At 37.4% G+C, this 20,412-nt stretch overlaps 1 protein-coding gene across 2 annotated transcripts; it reads right to left on the bottom strand.

The window, feature by feature from the left end:
• Window positions 1-154: 154 nt before the first annotated feature.
• On the bottom strand, window positions 155-19,846 carry ap1g1 (adaptor related protein complex 1 subunit gamma 1). 2 transcript variants are annotated; one of them, XM_028014693.1, is made up of 24 exons: window positions 19,726-19,846; window positions 14,336-14,539; window positions 14,105-14,229; window positions 13,702-13,843; window positions 13,480-13,576; window positions 11,706-11,782; window positions 11,311-11,319; window positions 9,863-9,958; window positions 9,561-9,641; window positions 9,372-9,470; window positions 9,200-9,255; window positions 8,985-9,098; window positions 8,755-8,895; window positions 8,389-8,443; window positions 8,180-8,302; window positions 7,966-8,055; window positions 7,759-7,883; window positions 6,864-6,968; window positions 6,219-6,360; window positions 5,878-6,004; window positions 5,472-5,576; window positions 5,148-5,308; window positions 4,228-4,326; window positions 155-4,109 (listed from the first exon to the last, which is right to left on the bottom strand). In XM_028014693.1, exons 2-24 carry the CDS (start codon window positions 14,534-14,536, stop codon window positions 4,008-4,010), a joined length of 2,472 nt encoding a protein of 823 aa, XP_027870494.1. In that variant the 5' UTR covers window positions 14,537-14,539; window positions 19,726-19,846; the 3' UTR covers window positions 155-4,007. The 2 variants fall into 2 exon arrangements, with proteins under 2 accessions (XP_027870494.1, XP_027870495.1); XM_028014694.1 differs by lacking the exon at window positions 11,311-11,319.
• Between the last annotated feature and the right edge of the window lie 566 nt (window positions 19,847-20,412).

Raw genomic sequence — 20,412 nt, 5'->3', positions numbered from 1 at the left:
TAAACACTTAAGTAGAAACAAAAGCAACTGATTAATACACTTCATTCAGGAAAAGAAAAACCACAAATGGTACAAACTTTTTTTTTGGTTGAGGTTAAAAACCCAACTTTTGTTTAGCGGAGCAGACACACGGCACAAATTTCCATACTTCAACTTGATTTTTATTTCACTTTTTTATTCGCTTGATCATCATCTCCAACCCAAAGACAAGAATACACAGCATAAATTGAAAATAATCCATTTAATAGTTTACAACTTCTCATCTTTAAAGATCATTTCATATTTTCAGTCTGACATTCACACTCCTTGAAGCCATGGAACTGGAAAACAGTGAATCTCACGCCACTCCCCTCCTCTCCAACAAAAAACACAAAATTAAAATCTGATTCGTTTTTAGATGTTTTCGGGCTGGGCGGGTCGTTGGGATGAGGGAAGGGGGTCACAGGTCATGTTTTCAGAGCAAAGTGAAATCAGTTTTTTCCCCCTCTTTTTAAAAACAAATGGAGAAGGACCATGATGTGCATTTAGATGCTCTTTCAAGCCCTTTACAAAACGACTTCATCCCAGCAAAGGAAGGAACACAAAAAAAAAACACACACAAGCGATTCAGTTGATGGATTTGCATTTTCTTTGCCCCCAAAGTGAAACAAAACAACAAAAAATAAAACAGTAACCAGGTTGTAAGCTCATGATGAATGATTTCTAATTGCACATTTGAGCTGCCCCTCGATGGGAGCGTGACAGATTTGAACATTTAAACTTTTCTTGCATTTGCAAAAGAGGTTTCACGTCAAGAGTAGGAACGACCTTATTTACAGTTCTTCACATGCAGCTTAGAAGCTGAGAGTTGAAATTGCAGCCAAAAGAATTGCATCCTATGCAGATAAAAGACAGATGGCACACCGTCGGGCTCTCTCAAAGATGATTTTCTTCACACAAACCCACACAGATCTGACCACACCACTGGCAGGTGCTCGTTTCCTTCCTCCTCAGTTATAGTGTCCAAAGCTTTAATGTTGGGCTCACTTCCATTTGTAAAATGTTAACAGCTTCATAGAAAGAACTAATCAGGCGTGATTAACATACAGTTTGAATAAGACTACACACACACACACAAACACATTCAGGAATAGGTGTATGAAACGTCCTCTCACCCTGCCAGCCTTCCATTTTGCACAGCTCCCCCTTGTGTTCACTACCTTGTAGCACATGCGTCATCTGGTTTGCCTCCATTAAACAGAAGCAGATTAAATAAAACCTAAAAAAAAAAAAAAAAGCTCTAAAGGAAATAGAACATTGTATTGATTGATTTACATAACAAAAACGTTGAGCTTTCACATGAACTTTACAGCATCATTTTGGATTGTAAATGACAGTCAAACCATGCAGGTTAAAAGCAAACCAATTGACCATAAAGAGAACTTTAAAAAATAAAAAAGGGGGAGAAAAAAAATGCAGGCATGGCAGTAGTAGTGTCCTTGCTTTTGGATGGTGCAAGAGAGCGAGAGAGAGAACACACCAAAACTAAAATGGGCTTCACAAAAACAAAAGGTAGGTTGAAGAGAAGATCAAGAGAGCATGTAAGGCCAAATGAAAGATGCGTCTCGGCAAGGGAGCCGCTCCACAAGAGGCCGTGGATGCGTGAGGTGTTCGAGGGGCGAGGGAGCAGAACTCAAGTTGCTGCTCCTCAGTAGTACAGTGCATCATTCAGAGGGTGTGTGTGTGTGTGTTAAAGCCACATTAGAAACCCACCATCCAGAGACACCAAACCCGACGACGCCAGGGCGTGACGTCCAATCAGGACTCAACGGGAAATCAAATGAAGCTCCATCGCATCCTTTTAAGATTACTTTTGTACATATATGTATACAATTATGCTTTCCAACTAATCTTTTATGTGGATTTTATTTAATCTGATCAGCGTTTTTGTTTTACAACTATATACAATGTACAGGCAGATCATAAATCTTTTACAATGAATGAGTGATGATACATACTTGTCTCATTATAGACCGACTAAATCTATTTAGACAATGTACATTGTGAGTAGTTGGAATTTTGTTTAGAAAATGATATCTAAAAAAAGGATGAAAGATAGTACAATAGACAAACATTTGTAAAAGCCCTCAGTATGTACAGAAAAAAAGCCAATATAGCATTCATCAACAAACAGAAGAAAAACGTTCAGCAGAAAAAGATTTCTCCATATACACATATCATGAGCTCAAAAATATTTCCAAAGCTAATAGTATATCTTTGATTTGGTCACAGAAGTTAAAAGATAGTGAAGCATAGTGAGAGGAGTTATATCGGCGGATCATAGTGAGGCTGTGAGTTCAGTAATGAGATGCACAGACTGCTGTTAGTTTTCTTCATGCAGACGCTCCTCCTCTGTTGCATTTTGTGACTAAACAAAAGCTGCCGATGTCCTGCCACTAAAGTTAACAGAAAGAAAACAGTGTGAGGTATTAAGGTTCCTATCCCCGATGACGGTATGCTTCTGACGAGAGTGAAGGCGGCTTCAAAAAAAAGTTACGTTAGCTCTGACTAATAATTCAGTCTCTGTTGCTTGATGGATTTTGGGGAGGATTTGAAAAATAACCGACGCCAGCTTGTCAACGTTTACACACATTAGCTGCCATTAACTTTGTTTTAATTATAGGATTTAAATATGACCGACTCTCGTTTTTATTAGAAATCTGAGAAAATCAAGATATAATTTGAAATATTTTACTATAATTTACAAATTCCTGGACTAAAATTGTTGCTCAGGTTAGTGGTATTTTAGTTGAAATCCATCAAGAGCAACAGACGACGCTCACTTTATTTTATTTTAACTCAGCTAAGTCAGAAAGGCACATCACTTTGATATCAGGCATAATTACTGCAGAAACAAAACAAACTCTCACAAAATCAGTGCCGATAAGATGAGCATCCCCGACAAAATAAATGAAAAAAAAAAACTTGGAAAGAAGAATTAAGAGAGGGGAAAGAAAAGCATTCAGTGCAAGTTACTACATTCATGACAAGCTTCATTTACATGTGTGAGCATGGTGACCAAGTTCAATCAGGTTAAACAAATCAGAAATAGAAGTCAAAATGCAATCCTGGCTGATGACACAGATGCAGGAAAAGTTTAAAATGCAGATCTCTCTCTCACACAAACGCAACTTGTTTTCAGGTAAGTTTCAGAGCGATAACGTATTCACTGCAGTACATCAAACTTGCTGTTTTGTACAGATCTACAAGCTGTCGATTCCCTACAGATGAGGTGTTGGATGAGGGGAAATATTCTGAACCCAGAAACAGAGTTGGATGAAGTGGTCTACAAACAGAATCAGAAAATCCCCCCTCGGAGCTTAAAGTCCAGATGTGATTGTGACCCCAGCACACATGCATTTAGCAAATTAATGTAATTCAGAATGAATACAACTCTGAAGTTATATTGTTGACAGTGTGGAGAAAGAAAAAGTTTTCAAAGTTTTTTCTGCTGCCATCATAGGGATGATGGTTTGTGAAAGCAAAGCCGATCCTACCGATCAAGGGAGCAAATGCCTCAAACTGCATTTTAGGATTTTTAAAAAAAAAAAAAGAAAGAAAGAAAGAGCCCAAAGGGGGCGACACTTTTTCAGAGGTAAAGTGTGCCACAGTGGACGGTGCGCATGAATCCTTCTGGGTGTGGTGACAGAGGGGTGTGAGAAAAATACATCAGCATACTAAGAGATTAATTAAGAGCGAAAAGAGAAAGTTCAATGATTGATATGTTTTTTTCCCCCCCAATTCCTCTTGTAATGCCAACAGGGTCTTCATAACATCTGCTCTATCCTCCTGTGGTTGATGCTCTGCTGCTTCCCATGCAACTCGAGGGCAGCGATCTGCAGTGATGTCACAGGGCGGTCCATTGGAAGAAAAGGTGGGAGGCAAACGTGTGGGAGGAGGGAGAAAAAAAAAAAAAGGTTTTCATAGTTCCCTTGGTGGGGCTTTTTGGAGGCAGCAGGAGCCGGTCATCACTGCCACGACTGCGGGGGGAAGTTATTAACCTCTGCCAGGTCCTGCACGGCCGAGCCTTTGTGGGTGTAGGTTAGTTTGATCCTCATTCGTAGTTGTTGCTGAAATTTTAAGGTTTTGATTGTAAAAACAGAAATCTTTGTAAAATCATGGAAGTTGTATATATGGATGTGTTGCTATGAAACTAAAAGCTAAAGAGATATTTGAAAAGAAACTCACCTTCTGTGGGTTGAGAACTCTGATGACCTGTGTTACAGTTCCCTGGTTGAGAGCTGGGACGACGTTACTGCTGGGGGAAAGGAGCTGCAGCTGGAATGTCTGATGAAAACAACAACTTCAGATGAAACAATAATGCACGTGGAAAAATATGCTCTCTTCAGCACCTTAAAATGACGAGTTTAGTTAATCAGGTGTTTCCAATAGATGGATGTCGAGGTCAAATGACTGATACATTTTAAAAATTGCTGCAAAATTTAGAGCAATGAGGAGCATTTAATATATGTTCTACAGAACCCCAACAATTTCCTCATCATTTAAAAAATATATATAAATATTAGTTTGTTAAAATGCTGCAAAAACAGAAAAAAAAAAGTTTGGGATATGATAAGACCCAAGGTAAAAGTCCAATACTTGTAATACCAACACTAATAATTCATTAACATTCATTTCTTTTAGTTAAAACATAATTTTTATTAATTTATTTTTTGCTTTTTTGTTAACCTTCTCTGCAGTCACAACTGCTTTCCTTCACTCCTGACTGGATGTGTGTGGGGGTGTGTGTGTGTGTCTCAGAGTTTTGCAAATGCAAGCTACTGTATGTTCATGTCCACTCATTGGTCAGCTTTGTCCAACCCGTATTTACATGCAGAATATTCAGACATTGTTTTTAAACACACAAAAAATTTGTTTTTTAGTTTTGCTATGCTGTTTATAAGACTTTTCATTATTTTGTATGTCATAGATGTAACAGCCGAACACTTAGAATTTGTCATGAATCTTAATTTTCAGTCAAATTTGGGATTTTAAAATATAAATCTGTATAAAATAGCTTGTTATCTTTGTAGAAAAATTTAATATTTAAAAAAAAAAAGAAAACAGTAAATGAGTGAGAGGTCGGTCTGTTGTTGTTGTTTGATTACCTTTGGTACTGCAGCCTGAAAAACAAAGTCGGTCATTTCAGCCTCTGTTGAGTTGGTGGCGTGGATGGTGATGACTGCGATGTTTGGGTTGGGGTTAGCTCTCTCAAATGTGAAGTCTATTTTTAGACCATTCTTGTTGTATGCAGTCATGGAAGGAATACCTAAGCAGGAGATTCATGGAAATTATTTTACAATAAGATCAGAGTTGCCAATGCAATAAAATCTCACCACTAAATGCCAACTAAAGCCTCATAATAACCAGATTTCTTTAAAAAAAACAAAACTACAGCATATTTACAGCTTAAAAAAGGAACACACTCCTACCTGCAGCTGCAATGTCATTGAACAGGGGTTGTGAAGTGAGCCCGTCCAGCAGGAAAGGTGGCTGGGAAGTGGGCACTGAGGGAGCGGGTGCAGGCGCCGGACCACCTGAGAAAGTAACAAAATCAAATATGGTTTTCTAGATGTTTTAGAAAATATTCTTTCATAATAAAAGTCTTTTTTTTTTAATCAATGTCCAAGTTGACTCTTTACTTCTAAAAACAAGTGCCCACTACATCCGAGAGATTTATTATACAGAGCAAAAAAGGTAATCAACAAATAAACGTGAGGTCAAGTTAGCTCCAGAAGAATCTTAAGAATAAGTTAGCACTGATGAACAAAAATTTACACCAAGTCGTTCATTTTCCTTTGAACAGATTAAGAAAGCGCTTTAAGGTGACTGTCTTACCACTTAGTGAGAGGTCGCCCAGGAGGTCAAGCAGCTCTCCTCCAGCTGAGGCAGGCTTTGTGGGAATCGTAGTCTGGATTACCGGCACCACATCATTTCCACCCAGCAGGTCTAACAAATCATTAGCCTCAGAATAAAGACAACATGGAGACTTCGTCAATACATGTAATCATTTAGTATATTAACCAATAATAACACTATGAAACGTTAGAGACGAATTAAAACAGTTTCAGTTGAAAACCTTAGTCAAGAAAGAAAAACATAAAATCAAAGGCTGTCAGCATTGATCTAGGTGTTTAACTTGCATATTAACAATAAATATTCTTTGAAATTATTCTCACTTGGTTTGTTGGTTGGGTAACAGGTGGTGGATGTTTTGCCTCCACCGTAGATGGCTCAGTCTCTCCGTTTGTCTGTACGATTTCTGTGGGACCATTAGAGGCCGTCTTCTCCATAATAGGCATACGTTCAAGAAGAGCGGGTCTATAAAGGAATATATATCTTGCTTAATAGCATAAACAAGGTCAAGCTACCTTTGTCTTCTTTAATTTGTGTTTTTCAACTGGCTGGAATGGTTTCACATCAGATTTCAACACTTTCCTGCAGTATGTCGTAAGCTTCATAATTATTAGTAACAACATGTATATGAGACTATTGTTAAAATACTCATTTTCAAGGCAAACATTTTAAAATTTTGACTTTTCAGTGATAACGGAAAAGGTAGTGCACATGATATAAAAAATATTTTGATTATATTTTCCTCATTTTTAACCAAAGCTATAAATCCCAAAGCAAACGAATGATTGCTTTGTGATGCTAATTTCAGACATAACATAATTTAATACCTACCTAGTATAAAAAATATACAAGTATTTAAAATTTTATAGCCTTAAATTGAAATGAATAAATCAAAATCTCTAAGTCTTCAGAAACCTTGAATATGGATGTTCTACTTTTTTATTTTGTTAAACATTAGGAAGCCTCACCTCATGTGGTCGTATTTCTTGAAAAGTGCGTTGTACTCCACAGCTCTCTGCTGAAGCTCCACATCAATGCTACTCCCGTATATTGAAACCACCTTTTTGATTCGGCTAAAAACACAAAGAGAATTTTAAAAAATGATTAAAATGTCACGTAGAAGAAAGCAGACACCTGTTATGAAGAGATAAGTAAAGCCAAATTACAGCCAAAGCTTAAAGTGCTACTTAATCATTAATGAACTATGACTCCAAATATGAGCAAAACAGGACAAGATACACAAAAAATGGCATGCAATCATTTGTGGTATAAACTATGGAAGAGGATTAGGACCAAAAAAAAAAAAAAAAAGAGAATTCTGACTTTAACCTTAACCAAACTCATTTTCAGCAGATTGTATTTTTTTTCCAAATAAAATTTAACATCTTCTCAAGAATGAAATGTTCATACCTTATTATATTTACCAGAGCCAAGTTACTAAAATAAGAATAAGCAGAAAGCTCCAATTTTAGTCTGGAAAATTATTTTTGTTTAAGTAACCTACAGCAATCTGGCCGCAACTTTGTTCATGTGTTATTCGTTATTATTATTTTTTACAATGATCTAAAATCAAGATGATCAAAAAAGCTCCTTAAAAGTTGTAGTGGATTTGGCTTCACTTATACAGCTAATCTCGAACATCTGTTTGACAAAATAAATCATGTGAAACAAAGCCGCCTGTCCCTGTGCAACGCTGAGTCATGGTTGACTCCATCCACCGAGGCTAATAGTAAATATTTTTAGATGATGCATAATCTTACAATATGAAAGCTGAATGTAATAAAATATCAAAACTGTTGCAGAAAAACTGATACTGTCAGGAAAATAAATGCAGAACAACAAAGGAGGGAAACATTCACACACTTCACGCTGCTGAAACGAGTCGACAGCTTCATGATGGCAGTGAGGGAATAGCCGCGGGTCACGGGCGTGGACAGATTGGACACCAGAAGACCTTCCAATACGTCCAGAACTTCATCCTCAGTCACCTGAGGAAACCACAACGTTCACCAGTGTAGTCACGCAATCAATATTCTGCTTCATGTCTAGGAAGGATTTCTCCAAAAATACCTGGATGGGCTCCTCTTCCTCACACTGCCCTGACACCAGGAGGTCTCCATATTCTCCTATGCACCATGACGCAACCTGCACAAGAGGTTGCTGGAAGACAAGACAGAAAATGCCACAAAGTTTATTGTGGATACTTGACATGGTTTGAAATGTAAAATATCAATTACATTCACAGCTTACGCTTAGTCATAGACCAAACAAGAGCTTCACTGACCTGTGAAATGTCGTCCAGCAGTGCTTTGTAAAGTCTCTGAACTGTATACGCGTGCATCTCCACAGAGTTTGTGATGAGCTGGATCAGGTTGGGAACAGAGTCGTCTCGCACGTAGCTCCCTGCCTAAAACGGTGACGCAAAGACAAACTCAGACTAGACTGCTAGTGGCCATTACTTTAGGGATTGGAAAGTTTCTGTAGCATACGCACCGTTGTGAGTACTCTCATAATGGTGTCTATGTGCCATCTTTTCGAAGGAGCATATCTGTGAAACAAAAGAATGAAAAGATTTGTCAAATAAATGGAAAACGTTATCCAACATTGCGGACAGAGGAAGACAAATGCTGTCAGAAAACAAATGGTATCAGCAAAATCTGTCAGACGATGGATCACTCATTTTATCATCATACAGCATTCCATATTTCTAGAAAGTGGAAACTTCACAGATGGGAGTAACATATAGTGACTTCATTCTGTAATGCTTACAAAAAAAAGCCTGAAGTGACCAAGCCCAGGAGGGAGTGAGACATTAAAATTATTCTAAAGTATCTGTGCATGGAGAATGTTTGGCCTTACTTCTCAGCAGCTAGAAACACTCCTGATGCACAGTCTGCCTTGAATTCTGGGTCACAGGAGTCCAGAAAGTAGAGCAGCTCCTTCATCATGCCTCTGATGTTGTTGCCGTTCACGAGGGCAAAACTCAGCTCCATCGCACGTCTACACCGTAACAGAGCATCTCGTCAAAAACAAGTACATGAGACGACAAGTGGAAAAGAAGTTGAAGAAATACGAGATGTGCGCGTGACCTCTTAATGGAGACGTCCAGATCTTTTAAACAATCCACAATGGTGCTCCGATGCCTCTGCACCGCATTGTGGTCTGTTTGTACCGTCTTTAGTAGAGATGTCAATGCCACATATCTGGAATGAGGAGTTTTTAATTAAGTAGAATAACTGGGATTTAATTGCATCTCTATTTAATCCACTCATAAAAGATCAAGATTGGTAAATGAAGTAATTACCTTATATTTTTGTCATTGTTAAGAAGGAAGCGACCTAGTATGTTAATGGCCAAAACCTGAAAGAAAGAAAAAACAACAAGTATTTAGAAAAGCAAAATCAGAAAGAACTAAAGGAATACTAGAGGTTTGCCTTAAAGCAAAAATAAACAAAAATTTTTAAAAAATCCCTCACCCTCAGTCCACTTTCAGACTTGATGTCCATTATGGTCAGTACAGTCTCATACAGGATTGCATTACCTACATTTTTACTCGTCTCTGTGTTTGTTGCAACCTGCAAAACCATCATTGGTGAGCTACACTTAAGCAACGCGCCTTTAAAATTACTAAATATATCAATGCATTTAATACTTTTCATTCTAACCTGTGCGAGAATGTCATTCATTGCTTCACTGGAGTCATCATCATTCTTGCCTAAAATTCTCAGTAGTCTCAATATCCGCACCTAAGGAAAAAATCACATCCTGCAATAACAGTAATTCACTTCTCTGAGCTTGATAACTACATGTTATAACCATTTTAGATCTTAGCGGCTTATTCTATTAAAACAAACGGTCTTTGCTGTGTATAAATTATATACAGAAGTGCTGAAAACGCATTTCTATTTACATGTTCATACCAACATAAAAGTTGAGTCAAATTGCGGTTTTAAAAATGAAGACTTACCTGCAGGAAAGGGTCGCTTATGCCCGACACATCATGTTCAGGAGAATATCCAGACATTATTAGGTTCTTGAGGATTCTCACCAACTGTGGAACCAGCTATAAAAAACAAATACCAACAACAGAAGAAATAAAAAGAGGAGAGATCACAATATTATGCACAGATCCCAGACCTACACCTGAACAATGTTTATAAACTAACTTATTAATAATAAAGTGACAAATATTCAAATGTAGGGAGTGAAACAGTGTTGGTGTTTCTGTTAACTATGGTGAAGAAAATGTATTAAAACAGTTGGGGAAAAATCTAAATTGTAGGGGTGTGAAATTAAAAGGAACTGGTCGTTTTAAAGTGAGTAGCCTCTTAGAAAACCAAAATATTTAAAATAATTATCTAAATTCTCAGTATTCTTGAAGGAGATGTAATGTCGAGATTATAGAAATTAATATCTAGCAGCAGGATATCTTGCTGAGTCACTTTAGTTTGATCGCATAACAGAAAACGGATCCATACTGTCCATAGAACCATAATCAATGGGGGGGAAATGCAAGTTTTCATAATATAAAATGCATCTAATTTAATTATAAGTGAAATTTTCACTTTTAATGATTATTTAATTCCAGGATTTAATACAAATACCCAACTAGATAGAAAGATCTGCTAATATTTAATAAGAAAATGCATGGATACAAAATGGAAGTAGGTTGGAAGAAAAATGGCAAGGAATGGATACAAATTGTCAAAGGAGCAAAATATCAAATTTAGGCACAGACAGTAAAAAAAATACAAATATTGGGCTCAAGTATTTGACTATTGAAGGGGAAAAAGTTTGCTTTTTTACACTTTTTTTACACTAAAACATTTGTAGTGGAGCAGTTTGGCATCAGAAAAACAAATCAGATAAAATGATATTTCAGGTCACTGTAGTATTAAACCAAAAAGAAAGAAACACATAAGCCTTTTAGATTCAAATGTGTAAGCAAATACCAGACGAGGCTTATAGAATGTAAATAAAAATGTTGCTCATATCCGACAAGAACACTTTACTATATGGCCAGATATAAAATTACATTCCATTAATATGTCTGCATACAGGGCTAATGCAACTATTATTATATATAAAAAATGTTTCAGTCTTGTCTCTAGTGCGACTTGTGGCTATCAACCATAAACCACCAATTGTGCCAATATCTCTTAAGATTGTGATTAAACGAGTTGCACATTAAAAATAGTGGGAAATGTTTCTGACGAATGGATCAAAAACAGTTTTGTATAATATTTAAAAACACTGACATAATAATGACCACTGTACAATATAAAGAAACCAAAATTCTAACTGAAAACAAGACATGACATTACTGAACACAAATCTGGGTACGTGTGAGGTGACCGTGAGGAGTGATAACTATTAACAGCATGCACCAGCTATGAGATCAGAATTTACTCTTACCTTCTCATTCTAACACAATGCAGGAATTGTAACAAAGACAAATGACAGAAAAAATATGAAGTAGATGTTAGGGAGGGGAAACTGGAAAATCATTCACTTTCAGAGAGCTTCAGATAATGTTCAGAATATGAGCATGAGACGCGGTGGCCTAGTTTGTAACACTCTTATAGGAGAGGAATAGCAGCAGTCGAGAAACAACAGGGGGGAAAGACAGTGGGAGGAGATTAAAGATTATTTGAAACTAGGAGAAGACCCGTATTATAATCTGGTTTAACATATCTGCTGATCTAAGTAATAAAAAATAAAATGTGCAACTGAAGGAGAATGAAATGTGACATGAGTTTCAGACAAATGTGCCAGTAGTTGCATGACTTTTTTGTGCGTTCAGTCCGTACCTTTCTGAAGTGGGCCAGCGTATCAGGACTTCTTTCACACATCTCAGTAAGCAGGACGACAGATGTATGCAGAACACCTGAGAGGACAGAAGGGGCAGGTAATTTTCATTTACATGTAAATCTACAAATTGCTCATTAACATTTGCGATTAAAATGCATTTACTGCAGTGAGGCACCAGTTATAATCACTTTCATTGTCCTAACTAGCTTTATTGGCTGCGCCTGTGAAAGTCTGTCTCTGTCATTTTACACTGCAGCACAAAGAGCAACATAATATTGCTGTAATTCACAAGGTCACTCACAGCATCTCTGAATTTACAAGGCAAAATAATTCCTCCACAGCAGTAAGTGTCAACGACGGCCACCAAACAGTAGAAGGTCGCCACTCTGCTACTATTTACATACATCGGAAAGAATAAAAAACACTAACCAATATTCAAGAGATGTTAACCTTGCAGCATTTCCTTCTCCAGCACTGCCGGAAATACTAATACCTGCCTTTATGACCACTGTATCACTCTCCTGACTTAAATCTCGCAGAAAACGGATGGAGGACCTTCAAGACGACTTGAAACTGAGCAGACGAGTTAATACCTGTGATTTTAACTTGTGTTCCTTACCTCCTCTGCAGAGCCACTGGCTGAAAATATACTGTACAATACAAGGAACCTATATGTATTATGTAATACTCCAACTTCTCAGAAACTGCATAAAATTTTTATTATCTGCAAGGCATAATCATCAAAACTATCAGCAATAAACAAGCGAATAAATTTCACCCAGCATGCAACAAATCTATACAGGGGTTTCACTTTAACTGAGTTACTGAAATATATTTTTCAATGTTACTGTAATTTATGCGGATAAGAGCAGACTTGATCCATTAAATTACATTTCTATGATCATCTCATTTAAGGGACAGTTGTAAACAAATAATGTGGTACATATTAGAGTTTAAACAATTAATCAGGTTTCAAGAGTAATTCAAATTTCAGACGTAGAAAGTTTGTGATTCCCTGCTTGGCTTAATCAGCAGGATGCTGATGGTTTAAATATTACTGCTGCACAAGTTACTAACATCACAATTTGAGACAAAGATACAGTTCCAATATACTAATTAGAAAAATTTGATTTGGGACCAGGAGAATTTCAAATAAAAGACCAAATAATAATTAGCTAAACACGACATCAGTGACTCAGAATTCAAGCAGAAATTCAGAATCCTTTGCGTCCAGCCCACAGAACAGAACCAACACAAGGTAATGCTTTGCGTAAACATCAGTGCTAAATGGCATGGCTTCTTAAACTGTGGGCAGCGCCGCTTGGCTCAATACAGATGTATCTTTCAACGCAGCTACCTTCAGTTCAGCTCCTTCCCCTCCTGTCAACTTACTAATGCCACAAAATCTTTATTAGAGAACCTGTGGCCATTTAAAAACAGCTCTTCAAAGGGCCAGGAGTAAACAACTGCAGCAATAATTAAATGCTCCATTGTCATATTCTATGGTCATTTCATCAAAAAGAAAACTGTCCAACAGAGACATTGTATTATTTATCTTATCATTTGCCCTGTGCTCCATACAATGAGCTGCACACAAACCTAAGTGTTTGGCAGGTCAATAGTTCCAATGTCCTCTGCAAAGGTGGCGACAAGAAGTTAGTTGCACTCAACGTGGCACTGAGAGTCGAAGGAAACTGGACGGATTCTGCATTTGGGACAACCCTGTTTCCCAGGTGGCCGTCAACTGGCCCCTGACGTTCAGTTTCCACTTACCGTGGTTCTTCTCACTCAGCAGGTTTTTTGTGGCTGGAAGAAACATTTCCATGAGCTCTGGGACCTTCCTGATGACATGGACTGCACACAATGCTGCCTGTTAAAGATTGAAATAAGAGATGGTTGAACATTGTTTCTTATTTTATTTCACCTTTACGTTTCATCGCCAAACCTCTAATTTTCAAATATAAAAGCACAAAAATCAAACAAAGTGAAGCTTACCTTTTTCCTCAAGTATGAGTTGGATGTTTTAAGCAGCTTCTCTACCTCCCCCGCCAGGTCACGACACATTTCTGAGGACCCCATGCAGCCTAAAGTGCACAAAGCCAGGCCTTGGACGTACTGTGTGCTGTGATTCAAATCACTGGTGTGGAAGAAATAAGTCACATAAGCCATGGAAACACAGCAGAATAAAATGGAACCATTCTAAATATTGTAATACAGACAGCCACATGATTTTAGAGCACATTAGGAAGACTATGATTTAGCCAGGAAGAAGCAAAATCTCTGCAACAGAGAACAACTTATGATGTTGTTTCATGTTTCAGTAGTAAACAACTCAAGATCTGAGTTTTTATCTAAATCACCACTTCACACAGCTGTGTGTAGTTTGAGTTTTACTTACTTTTTAATGCAATTTGTCATTAGTAAATGAACGTCCTGTCTCTCGTCCAGAAGAAGCATAGCTCCCAAATAACCTATCCGTTTGTCAGTGAACTTTTGGGATGCAATCAGCTTCAGACACTCCAGCTAGAAACAAGACAAAGAGTCACAATACACTCAGGTTAATATCTCTGAAACATCATGTTCACTGGAAATCAAACGAGATTTAATCCTATTAGTCAGACACACATACCTGCCCAAAGTGGGCTGGGTAGCCCAACATGTGCATATAAAGTAACTTTGCCACATTTCTGCAACGGTATGTGTTGTCTTCCTCTCTGAAAGACGAGCGGATAGCAGCACACTCTTTCTGGATCATCTCTCGCTCCTCTGCCTGGGTCCGTGCCGTCCGGATGGTCCGGATCAGCTCCCGCAGTCTGATCGGAGCTGGCATTCTCTGGAAAACACAGAAGATTGAAAAGGGTGTTACCTACAGACACGAGACCACGTCACGCTGAAATCAGCAATCAGTCCTCTACAAATTAACAAACAGCAACCATTAATTACTGAAAACACCTAGTATATAATACATATTAAAAGTGGAGTTGCATAAACTAAGATTACTCACTAAAACTACCAAACAAAGTTGTAAAAAGTAAAAAAATGTATACATTTTTTGGAACAAAATAATCTTCTTCGCCTGAAGTTCATTCAAAGTGAGAACAATTTTGTGTTTGGTTCAGTTTTGTTTGCATAAATTGTGTGTTGATTTTAAAACGCTGAACTCCTCAGCAGAATTAAGAGCAGAAACAGGCGAGAAGAACGAGTGAAATTTAATTCCCTCCACAGAGAAGCTTCTAGGGGCACACAAGCACAAAGCTTAAAATATTTATGAAGGCAACATGCTTTGTCGTGAAAAGAAATTTTGCACTAAATACCAAACATTAAAATTTATGAAAATAAAATACCACAAAAAAAACACACACACAAAAAAAGTGTGAAAGCTGCACAATCACTTTGTTCCAAAATAAATCACTTGCAATACAAAACTCAGATATCTGTACTTTCTTTATCCAAAATCTTCTAATCAGTTCAAAGTCTGGAAGCGTAGTTCTAGAGATAAGTGGTAATCCTCTTCAAAATGTCAATAAAACAAAAACCAGAAGCTTTCACATCCTTGCAACACTAAAATATAAAAACGACGACTGCAGCTCGGGTCAATATGATTAACGAGCAGACCAACACCTGTGGACTCACTACAGCAGGTCTAAAGACTCACGTCACATCGAAAGCTGTGCAGAATGTTAATTTATAGGAACTTTTCTGCTTCCTTCACGCTTCAGCTGGTTACAAAGCTGGTGTAGTTGATGCAAAAGCAGCTGAATTTGAGCTAAACTGGAAAAAGTAAAACATAAAATGCCACCTCATGATAGAGTTGGAAACAATTTGTACATAAAGCATGTCCAGAGCTCCGTGCGCCCCTACATAACTTTAAAAGAAGGAACCGCGGGGCCTTATATTTGAATATCAATAGCATGCTAATCATGCCTGCATACAGTCCATCACAGAACCACAGACAGAGAGCAGGATAGCAGAGGTAACAATCTTTATGGGGAAAAAAAAGTCAAACAAGGAGACCAACTTCTGTATGCTGTTCTTAAAAAAGTTAAAAATAGATTTCTTTGTTGTTTAATTTCCAACCAGAATTTTCAGTAGTGTATTATTAACCTAAAAGGATCATTACTGCAACCCTCTAACTTGTGCATTTTGTCTTCGTTTGTCATTAAAGCCTTTTATCAGGAAGAATACAGTCACATAATGAAGGTGAAAAGTCACATGAAAGGCGCATGATTTACCTTTGGTTTCATGAAATGGAGAGGATGTTAGTTAAAAAGGAACAAGGTTTTTTCACAAACAACACAGGGCCTTTAGAAAATCACTATAAACTACCAGATGAACTTCTGACATAAAATCATTTCAGTAGTTTATTAAACAGCATGCAACACTAGGAAGGACTTTAAAACAGCCTGCCAACACTTTCAATGAAACATGAGGAGCGAATCATAAAACCAAACAGTTAAAGATGTGAGGTGGTTTAGTTTATGACATATTCATGATCAGTTTTTGATTTGTCATCTTTCCCTTCAGCCTAAATCATCTCAAACAGTTATTTAGATGTTTTACAGCACATACAGGTGACACTTGGGATTGGCACTGTCTATTTTATTTCATCACAATATCCTATGGTACTTATACAATCATAGAAATTACTTAAAATTTAGTTTTTAAAAAAAAGACGTTTCTTTTCAATAAAAACATCCATCTCTGCATAATATCAGTCATGCAAACACAATAACTGCTCTAAAAATAAAAAGTACCCATCATCACATCAGTTGCATAAAGTAATTTAAACGTACCGCTCAACAGCACACAATAATTTCATTCAATCTCAATCTCAAATGTAACTGACTTCCCTGTGCAGTGAAGCGTAAAGTCCAGAAGGAATTAATCAGCAATAAAAGCCTAAAATGAAGATTTCCGTGTTATATCCAGATGAGGTTGATATTTTCAATTTCCTTAAGCATTGAGATTTGGATAACTTTTTAACTATGCAACTAAAAGACAAACAAAAAAACGGCCTTACAACATTCTCTCTCAAATTGTGATTTGGTCGTATCAACCTCTTCGTTATGGTATCGGCTGACAGAGAAATAAGGATCCGGACCGAGGGAGAAAGGGAAGGTCCTTTGTTGAAAAAAAGTGGCGTGTTGCAGCTGCTATTCAAAGAATTCTCTTTGATCAAACAGGAACAGAGAGGATGGGCAGCCAAGGCCACACTTTAATAAAGCCAGGGAGCTAGTCTGTTCTAACACCATTTAAATTACCTGAGCTGAATGGACTCAGTGTTGGGCTCAATGAATCATGATAAAGCATCTCTTGCTGTGCTTATAATCAACACAAAAGGTAAATCCAGCTACTGCTGGGAGCTGATTGAATTACAGTACCATGTTTTTGCAGAGCAATAATATAATTTACTACAATCAACATCTATTTTCCTTCTTTTTTTGTGAAAAAATGACCCATTACTGCCATTTTCTGTAACTGTCATGTAACAGGGAGTAGAGTTCAGGGGAAAAACAACATCAGATGGATATGAAAGACAAAGGTGTTTACTTATTCCAAAAAATGTATGAGGTGGTGATCAGGGAGAATAAAAGACTTCTAGCACTTTGCACTAAAATAAAAAAAATCACAAACAGAAACGCCAAAGCCTACAGGTTCGTCTTCCTTAAACTTTCAATCATAACTTAAAAACAACAAACCCAAATCAGCATTTTGGGTCATGTTATGAAAGATAACACACCAACACAAATTCATCAGGGACAAAGCAATCCAAAGGTCCAAATGCAAAACCCTACAATATGCATATTTATACTACAAACAAATCCGTCTTCCGTACATCTGAACTAGAGACAGTTCAGATGACATTGTTTAGCATCTCACTACCAGCAACAATTTAAAAAAATAACTCTACTCCCATTTACCACAGAGGAGTTGACTTACTGACTCACATCAAATATAAACTCAGAGATCAGGCACCACTTTATGGTTTATATGAAATCACCAAATGCAGCTAATGAAACATCACAGGAATGTGTTGCAAGAGATGGTTCATCTTACTCATTTATTTTTCTTAGATAAAGAAGAAAACGTGATCAAGTCTTGTGATCAGCTCAGCATGTGCAAAGTAAACAAATTCATACATAAAACACAAATAACAATAGAAGTGTGATTACTGTTAGTGAACTTCTACACAGACACACACAGACTTCTACAGCACTCACAACTCTGTCATTTGTGTCAAGAGAAAAAGGACATAATCCCATAATTGTTCACAAAAGTCATAATCAAACGGTCTTTTAAAAACAATATGTTAAAACATGTTAATGCTGAAATATATTTGCACTGGAAAAAGCTGGACGGAGCAGCAACCTGAGGAAGAAGCAGCCTCTCCTCCTCACAGAGACTACATCTCTATTTTGCATGTTGCCATAGGGTCTGGTGTCTTTTTCTTTTGGATTGAGGCGTGGTTGTCTACTTTAAATCCAATTAGGCTGCTATGCATCGTTTAAAGGCTACATTACCTCATCAATTAAATCACAGACAAAAATGTTATACTAAAGTTGTAGGGAGCTTATAGAGTTAAAACACAGACAATGTGAATAGTAGGCAAAATGAAATGCTACTTTAAGGCTGCAATTTGTGTTTTGTTTTTTTTTTAAATCTGAAATGCAAACAATCAATACTCCATTGACAGAAGTTCTTTATCTGGTTGTCCTAATTACAGCATAATCACCAGCTAATTATTTTTGCATACGAATTTGGTTGTTTTACTCGACTCTTTATACAAACATGACATAATTTCAACATCATTTTCTACTGTAGGTTAAACCGTAGAATAAAACAATTGCTTTATGCTATGATTTACCAACACCTGTTTCAGAAATGACGCGCTAAGCTGCAACATTTCGTCTTTTCAAAAATGAATAAATGGGAATAGAAAACTAGAAAAAGGTAACTGCAAAATAGTAAAACCGGAATCCCAAATCAAAACACAAACAAGTAGCTAAGTTAGGCATACAAGGACATAAAAATGACTGTAAACGTACGTGGACGTCTAGAGGTGAGGCACTCCTGAAAAGCCCATGTACACCTGCTGAACGTCACCGTGGTTAGCTCACTTCCTACTTCCAGCTGACTTCCTCAACAATAACATACTTTGTGCAACAATTTACACCAACGAGACCACTGTGTGTGAAGTAAAACCCTATATGATAATATTCTATTACATCGATATGTCAACGCCAGGAGAGCCTCTCTTAAAACTTTAGTAAATCCACGTTCACGTCGTCAGCACATTAGCAAAGCTGCCGATAGCTTCCTGGATTTCCCCAAATGCAACGTTTGCTTAGGGGTGAATTATTTTACATGTCGTCAAAAAGGTATTAAAAGTCTTTCCCAAGCACATGGAACAATGCCTGAAGTTACCGAAGGAAAGCACACCTGTGAAGAAGTAGCTATCAGCGAGCTAACCCTGATATATTGGGAAACTTGAAAGGACAAGGTATCGGTTTGACATCACAACGTCACCGTGACTGAAAAAGTCTCCTTAAACTAATGTTTATATTGACAGCATTACATCAGACGAATGGAAAACAGGACCGGGGTCACTTAGCCCCCCCCTCTAATTACCGATTGATCTGAACATGATGCAGTTTAGGCCTTCTTAGCGTTAGCTAGCTCCCTGACATTTCTCTGTCAAATATACCAGTTACCGTCGAAATTAAAAGACGACGAAGGGGTTTTCTCACTTATCGAGAGAAGAATCACTATATCCTACCATTTTAAGTTGTTACGACTTGTATGACTTAGTCAGTAGTTACACCACAGCAGTGCACATACCTAGCCCAGCAACTTAGCTGCTGACAGGCGCAACCCGGGTGCACTGAGGGCTGCGACTTCCTATGCAGCGCCTAACTGTCAGTTGACATCGCAAGTACAATCAAAAGCACTCGTATTTAAGTACAAGTAGAGACACTTCCACATATTTGTGACAATATGGTACTTTCTAAGTGTACTTACGAGCCGTAATGATGCCAGAAAAGAACTGGAATCGTCTCTATTAGCAATGGAGGGAGGAACACACTAGACATGCAAAATGGTGGCTACTCCAGCCTCAGCACATCTACTGCAGGCGGAGGATTACGCTGACAGAGGTTGGCCAAAGAAGTGCGTAGAGCAGGTGGTTGTGGCATATAATCAGCAGCAGTACTTCAAAGTTCCGATGTTGCCATTTAGAATTGAATAAATGACCATTAAAACAACGTATGTATTTAAAGTTTAAAGTGACCACTTCCATAAAACTGCAAAAATACTGAAACACTGATCAAGGCTAAAAAGTTGACTAGAGCTGCTTTTAATTATAAACATTATTATTCGTTATAAATAAAGTGTCGCTTCATTTGTGTTTGTTGATTGTATTGTGTGTTTATCGTGTAAAACACTTTGAACTGCCTCGTTGCTGAAATGTGCTACAGGAAAAAAAAAAAAAAGTTAACTTGACTTTAAGAATTGATGATTGCTATAAATTTGAGATATTAAATAACTGTTTTTAATCTAAAATAACACCAGGAACATCTGGGAAAACCTTAATACAGTCAAAATTTGACTCAAAAATCAGAAATTATTAATGATAGATAGATAGATAGATAGATAGATAGATAGATAGATAGATAGATAGATAGATAGATAGATAGATAGATGCTTATA

Source organism: Xiphophorus couchianus, chromosome 4, assembly GCF_001444195.1.
Source record: "Xiphophorus couchianus chromosome 4, X_couchianus-1.0, whole genome shotgun sequence".
Lineage (NCBI taxonomy): Eukaryota > Metazoa > Chordata > Actinopteri > Cyprinodontiformes > Poeciliidae > Xiphophorus > Xiphophorus couchianus.
This window is presented reverse-complemented; position numbering and strand designations above follow the sequence as displayed.

Bases quoted from the DNA above. Each gene is read 5' to 3' on its own strand.
- ap1g1 (XM_028014693.1), bottom strand. From the start codon at position 14,536: ATGCCAGCTCCGATCAGACTGCGGGAGCTGATCCGGACCATCCGGACG. The intron at 11,783-13,479 runs GTAAGTGGAAAC...CTGTCCTCTCAG, and splicing joins GCTGAGTGAGAAGAACCACG to GTGTTCTGCATACATCTGTC. The intron at 4,110-4,227 runs GTGAGTTTCTTT...TTAAAATTTCAG, and splicing joins GAGTTCTCAACCCACAGAAG to CAACAACTACGAATGAGGAT.